Source organism: Rousettus aegyptiacus, unplaced genomic scaffold, assembly GCF_014176215.1.
Source record: "Rousettus aegyptiacus isolate mRouAeg1 unplaced genomic scaffold, mRouAeg1.p scaffold_m13_p_4, whole genome shotgun sequence".
NCBI lineage: Eukaryota > Metazoa > Chordata > Mammalia > Chiroptera > Pteropodidae > Rousettus > Rousettus aegyptiacus.
In genome coordinates, this window is record NW_023416307.1 from 53,582,416 (window position 1) to 53,589,730 (window position 7,315).

The window sequence follows — 7,315 nt, forward strand, 5'->3', positions numbered from 1 at the left end:
CTGAGCCAGAATCACCCAGTTAAGCTGCTCCCAAATTCCTGACCCAAGAAAGTGTGAGATAATGAATGTTTGCTATGTAAAGCTATTATGTTTTGGGGTAATTTGGTATGTAATAATAGAAAGCTAATACAGATTACACGCTTGAAGAGGCAGGCTGGCAGAGATATTGGGGAATAAAGCTGCAATCCCTACCCACTAACCCCTTGTGTCAAAGTCATTGCTGAAAGCCAACCTCTAATCACTATGCCAGTGATATGAATTTTAAAAGTCTTAAGAAAAATTTGTTACACACACACACACACACACACACACATAAATAGAATAGAAAACAGTGCATCAGTTCCTTAGCAAGAAATGCATATGTTGCAATAAAACTTTGTTTTTAAATTGCAACATATGTTTTTGTTTTCATACCAAGTATGGGTTGGGATAAAAAAAATATTTTTATGGTGCACTGTGGTTAAAAAAAGAGTTTATAAAATGCACTCTGTATTGCCCTTTATAACATTCTGCCTCCTAAATTTTTTTTTTTTTTTTTCAGTTCACTAATGGCTGGAGTACAGACTGAGGCTCTTAGCCAACCTAACTTGCACATGACATCTCCAGATGTGCTTTAAAATTAACCATTTACTAGAGTATAACCACAACAAGCTGTTTTTGAAAAAGTCTCTCCAAATGTCAACAGTAGCTTTATGACTAAGTGATAAGTTAAATTGTATCACTCTGAATGCAGGATGTCAACTTCTACCTATCCTACATTGCCATTATCAGTGGCCTCCATTTGAGATTATTTTGAGAACATGGGTCAACAGTTACCTCTTCAAGTGAAATTGAGTATGTGCAGCCCTGTTGTAAGCCAATAATAGTAATAATGATTGTAATACAATATTGTTTCCTAAATCCAATTCCTCTCCATCCCCCTACTAACTTCACCATATCTTGGTCTCTATTTGCACATGTAATTATCATAAAAATAAAGTCCTATGACTATTAAAACTCACTGGAAATTTGAAGACACATGCACAATGATTAAGGAAATATACTCAGAAGTCAGAATGTCTAATTTGAAATTCTGACTCAAATACTTATTGGCTGTGTGACTGTGATCAAATCATTTAATTCTCTCCAAGCCCAGATTTCTTCATTTGTAAAATGCAGACAATCATAGCACCTATCTCATAGTGCTGCATGTTATGAGGTAGAGTAAGTAAGAACTTGACATAGTGCTTTGCAAAGAGCAAGAACTTGATAAATGTTAGCTAGTAGTAGTACCAGAAGTAATAATACATATTTCCTCACAAGTCTCTTACTGGAAGTTAAAAATAACACATAACACAACTCTTAAAGAAGACCCATCGTGGGATGCTTAGACTCTCGAAGAGGATGCAAACACGACTTGCAGATAAACAGTTAAGAGCTGTTGTCTGTCTTACCAATATTTCCGAGAAAAGCGATGACAGCAACTTTAGTACTGGATATTGCTTCCACCCTGAAGTCCACATTGGCTTCTGACAGGCCACTGATCGATTCCGAAAGCCTGTTCTCTGTCATGGTGTCTTGGATATTATAAAATGCAACCAACACGGAGGCTTTCGAAGGATCTTTTGAAAAGTCATTTATTTCATCCACTTCTATTTCATCCACTTTATTCATTCTTCTGAAAAGTATTACTTTTGTCCTGAAGTCTTCCAATTTAGCAATTTTTTAGGGAGACAGAAACACTTAAGATGTTAGTTTTCATATTTGATTTGAGATTTGAAAGACTTTGATCTTTATATTATTTCCCGATGTTTTAAATACTTTGGAAGAAAACAGATTTCCCTCACTGCCTTATTTTAAAAAATAGTAACTCTTTGGCTAAATGATTATGTGAAGTTAAACATTATACTTTGCAAAGTCAGAGTTACTCACCAAATCACAGGGAAATAAAACTAACACACATGACAGTGAATGATGATGCTCATCCACTGACATCAATTAACAGAGCTACAACTTGTTACTGAAAAGAAAGATGTTTCTGTTACTACATAATAAAAGGGCAATCTACAGAAATAACCAAAACACAAAGATGCTGCCTATTTACCAAGAAGATTGGGTATGGGTAGACATTCATAGACATCATAGAAAGAATACAGACTTACATCCATTTTCCATTGTTTTTAACCCTTGAAAGGGGGCCAATTTTGCTATAAACTGAAAACTGTCCTAAAACATAAAGGTGGTATATGGGAACTCTCTGTATTTTCCACTCAATTTTGCTAGAAATTTAAAACTGCTCTAAAAAGTAAAGTCATATTTTAAAAATGCATCTTTAAGTAATAATTATACAACTGATAGTTCTAAATCAAGAATAGATAATAGGACAAGAAGTACAAAAGAAATTCCAGAAATAAGCCTTAATCTATCATAAAGTTTAACACATAAAGTATTAAGAGGAATAAAAAAGTGAGGACATGAATCATAATTTAATAAGTATTGTTGGAAAAGTTGGTTTTCATTATGAAGACAATTAGACATTAATTAATACCTCATAATGAACACCTAAACACAATAATATTAACCCCTGATTGGTTACAAATGTTCACTTTACTCCAAAATTAGTAGAACAAAAGTTTCATATTTATTTAGCTAATTTGTACTAACGCAAACATTTTTCAACTGATGCAACAAAATAGAAGATCTACAGATAGCAATTTAAATGGAGATACATAAAACACTAAAACAATAATGAAAGTAAAAAGATATCCACCACATAGCAGACATTCAAGAAATGCAGGCTGATAAATTAAAACAATGGAGCATAAACTTATCTCCTCACCCAGAGCAGTAAATTGCCAAATTTCTAAAAATTGAACAAGCTTTGTTCTTGCTTAGAACATCTCAGCACCATCTCAGATATCGGTTGCCAGTAATTTAATTTCCAAATTTAATGCAATGCCAGTAAAAATCCCAAGTTGTTTTGTTTTGTTTTGTTTTGATGCTGCTCGTAGACCAGAAGTCAATAAGTAAGGAAAAGCACACAAGAAGAGCTAGGAAAACACTGAGAAGGAAGAGGTCTGTAGGGGTACTAGCCCCGACATGAAAATGTGTACGGAAATCTCTTTGCAACAGATGAATAAACAAGAGGCTGGAAGTTCCAGAAATAGCCAAACTACATAGAAAGTAGTATATGGTGAAGGTGGTATCTCAACTTATTGAGACAGTGGTAATCTTTTTAATAAATTCAACTAATGAAACAAAACGGAAGATCTACAAATAGCACTTTAAATGGATTCACATAATCAGATGTCGAGACAACTGGATACCTATTTGGAAAAATGAAATAAAATTAGATTCATTCTTCATACCCTACACAAGAATAAACTCCAGATGTATCAGAGCTCTAGATATAAAAAGTAAAGCATTACAAATAGAAAAAAAAAGTATAGGTGACGATTACCTGAATGTTGTGAAAAGCTTTTAAAACATGACTAAAGTCCAGATGCAATGAAACAAAAAATTAGTAAATTTTACTACATAAAAGTAAAAAACGTTTGGATGGGAGGGAAAAGCCACCATAAGCGAACTCAAAAGACAAATGAATTGAAGGGAAATATTCATAACCTATATCACAGATAAAAGACCAATATTTCTAATTTATAAAAAACTTTTAAAAATTGAGTGGGAAATTCCCAAACATTCTGTGGAAAAAGACGCCCCGCACTCTATTCTCTTAGGGGACAGGCAGAGTGGTAAGCGCCACCCTAGAAGAGAGGGTTCTGAAGCGCTTGGGGTCTCTGCGAAGAGAGAGACCTGTGTTGCAGAGAATCGCGCCTGCGCCTGGAGAGTCAGCCTTGGCGCCCCTCCTAGCCCCTACCCCTAGCGCCCCTCACCATCCTCCCGGCAGACGAGCGGCAGGAAGCGGGGCGGGATGCCTGGCTCCTGGCCAACCTCACGCTCCGGGTCACCGGACTTCTTCAAGCTCTGGAAGTGCGCCTGCAACTTGTGTTCCAGTTCTTCAGGGGAGGTCAGGGCCCCAGAGCCCCAGGCCTCTCAGACCAGCAGGGGGGGACCATTCGCTGCCATCCTCAACTCTGATCTGTTCCCACTGCCAGCCTGCCCCACCCAACAGCCTTGTGCCTAGGTCTTTCGCTTTCATTTCTGTGAAAACCGATTTTGCTGTAGGTTACAGTCTTGAAGTACCAAACAGGAACTGCCTAGAATTTCTGAACTCCTTTTGGGACAAATGTTGCTGTCAGTCAAATTCTGGGCCAAAGTCCTGGGCTCTAGAGTTCATGGAGTAACCTCCATCAATGGCATCTGTACAATAGGCATAGCCATAACTGCTTCAAAATATTGTTGTGAGGATTAAATGAGATAAAGTTTGTAGAGTGCTTGGCATGTATTTTTAAAATCAGTATCTGCTCCCCTTTCTCCTGGGCATCCCATTCCTACCCACCCTCGCTTTCCCTACACACTCATCTTCAGAAAAATACGCTGGGTCCTTTTCGTGCACGCTAAGACATGGCTGGAATCAAGTCTAGTCTGACAAGGCATTTAATTTAATTCAACCGATATGTATTGAAGGCCCTCGATATGCCTGGCATTGTGTTGAGATCACAAAGCTGAATCAGACACAGATGCCTTCTCTCTGGGGTGAGGGTGGAAATAAGAAGAGGGAAACAAAAAAAGACTAGTATACATTCACCTGGTAGATCATGAAAGGTCCTGGCAGAATATAGATGATACACTCAAAATGGGTAATTGAAGACAGTTGAATAAAGGAATTACTTAGGCGTGGGCTCAGGGTAAAGAGAAATCAGTGAGAAATGGTGATTTCTCACCATTTCTCAGTGACCCCCTGAGGGGTCACCTAGATAAGGGCAGCCCCACCCTCCCCTTATCTAGGCTGAAGGGCAGGGCATACACTAAGCCTAGTCAGGGCCATATAGCTACAGGAGAGAGCCAATTCCATGGGAACCCTGGCTGATTTGGGGGAACAGCCCCGTCTCTTACCCTCTAATCTCTTGCTGGTAACTCCCATTGCTGAACCCAGCCAGTAAACAGAGGACACAGGAATGGGGTTGCTGCAGGTCTTAGAGGTCAGTGCTCAGCACCACGCCAAGGCAGAATACCGAATAAATGGATTTTGATATCACATCTGCATTAATAGAGACATATACGAATGATCAGGAACACAGGGAAAGAAGCGATTCATCATTTGGAGACAAGAGTGGAGGAAAGGTCCTACAGTAGGAGGTTTCGAAGAGGTGGAGAGGCATTCCGGAGAGAGAACACTCAGAGCTAAGGCCAGAAGAATAAAAGTATAGAAAAGCTGGTAGTCTGGTGTGAATAGCTCATAGGAGCTTGGTGGGGAGGAAAAGACATGGGGTGAGGATTAGAATGAGAAACCCCTGGTGCCAGTGGAATTTGAATTTTATTTTCTAGGCCAGTAGTCCACAAAATGGGTCCACAGACCAGCAGCAGCAGCAGCAGCAGCAGCAGCAGCAGCAGCAGCAGCAGCAGCAGCAGCAGCACATAGGAACTTAGAAATTCAAATGCTTGGACCCAACTTCACACATACTGGGTCAGAAATTCTGGGATGAGTTTTAGCAATCTGCATTTGATCATGTCCTCCAAATGGCTCTGACACAAGATCCAGTTTGAGAAGCACTGCTCTGGGCATCAGGGGGTCACTGAAGACATATCATCAGAGGATTGATGAGATCAGAGCTGATTTTTCAAAAGGTAATTTGCAGTGGGAGGAGGAAGGGATTGGAACAGAGAGTTTTTAGTGGGTATTTTCATCATTCTCGTGAGAAAACTATAAAAATTCCAACTGGGCGGTGAGATTTGAAGTGAAAAGAGGGAGGCAGGACTGGTGACTATGGACATGCGGGACAAGAGGGAGAACCCAAAGGTGCCACTAAGACTACGTTTTAATGTGTTGTAATTGTAATATATTTTACCTCGCCCCTTGTTTTCCCAGGAAATAAAACTAAGTATTCTCCTCTACAAATTAGAGCATTTAAGCAAGATGATTTCTGCAGTCCTTTTCAACTCCTATGACAAGTAAATCATGCTGCTGGGTGACCTGCTGTGTCTTTTTAAGGCTCTTCGTGAAGCAGTGGCTATCTGTGATGTGATTAATAAGAAATACATATTTGGTCTTTGTCCTTGTTTCTGGCACAGAGCTCCTAGGATCCTTGAAATTTTCTGAAAGGTGAGGGCGATAAAGATGTCTTTTATGTTATTGAGGTGATTTATATTAATTAGGTGACTAAGGATGGGCGTTGGTTTCCAGAGGATTAACCACAAGATTAGAGAGTTAGAACTTTCAGTTCTACCCCTCAACCTCTGGGAGAGGTAGAGAGGCTGGAAATTGAGTTCAATTACCAAGAGCCAATGACTTAATCGATAATGCCTTTGTAATGAAGCCTCCATAAAAACCCAAAAGGACAGGGTTCAGAGAGCTTCTGGGTTGGTGAACAAGGGGAGGTGCTGGCAGAGTGGCATGTCTGGGGGGCGTGGAGGCTCGGCGCTCTTTCCTATAACTTGTCCTGTGCACCTCTACCATCTGCTCGTACCCATTATATCTGTTTGTATTATACTGGTAATCTAGTAAGTAAACTGGTTTCCTGAATTCTAGGAGCTGCTCTAGCAAATTAATCGAATCCAAGGAGGGGATCATGGGAACTTCAGACTTTTAGCCATTCAGACAGAAACTCAGGTAAAAACCTGGGCTTGTGTTTGGCATCTGAAGTGGAGAACAGTCTTGTGAGGACTGAGCCCTCAAACTGTGGAATCTGACACTATCCCCTGGTAGGTAGTGTCAGAATTGAGTTGTATTATATGATCCCCAAGCTGGTGTCAGAGAATTGCTTGATTATATGGGGGAAAAACTCAGGTTGGAATTGAGTGCAGAAACTTTACATTCTTTATAGAAATATCAAATATCTTGATATTATTTTCGATTTTCTTTTTTCTTTGGAGAGAAGGATGCCTTGATTTGCTGGTGCCCAGTGAACCAGCTGGGTAACCCAGCACTGAGGTTGAAAAGGGGAAACAGAAACTCTACGAGCAGAAAGGGGGCAAGTGTAGTTCGATAGCGTACTGCAGCTGCTTTCTCTAGGAGAGAAGAGATGAAACCTGAAGCCTACTTTTACTTTTATAGTACTTTATATGTTAAGGAGGAAAAATAGTAATATGATTTTCACAGCTGAAAGTGGTAGAAGTGAAGGCAGTAGTAGTTTTGCTGTCCACTGTACATGTTGTTGGAAACCACCAGAATCTTAACCTAAGAAAGAAGAAAAAAGAAGTGGAAAAGAACACAATC

At 39.6% G+C, this 7,315-nt stretch overlaps 1 protein-coding gene across 3 annotated transcripts in view; it reads right to left on the reverse strand.

The window, feature by feature from the left end:
- Positions 1 to 4,717, reverse strand: part of PARP15 (poly(ADP-ribose) polymerase family member 15) — a 31,681-nt gene extending 26,964 nt beyond the window's left edge. The window contains exons 1-2 of one of the 3 annotated variants that reach the window (XM_016137026.2): positions 3,873 to 4,717; positions 1,434 to 1,685 (exon numbers count right to left, since the gene is read on the reverse strand). In XM_016137026.2, the coding sequence (XP_015992512.2) occupies positions 1,434 to 1,502 (69 nt within the window). In that variant the 5' untranslated portion in view covers positions 1,503 to 1,685; positions 3,873 to 4,717. Of the gene's footprint in view, positions 1 to 1,433; positions 3,429 to 3,872 lie in introns of those variants that run through there. The other 2 variants (XM_016137027.2, XM_016137028.2) reach the window with 2 other exon arrangements.
- Between the last annotated feature and the right edge of the window lie 2,598 nt (positions 4,718 to 7,315).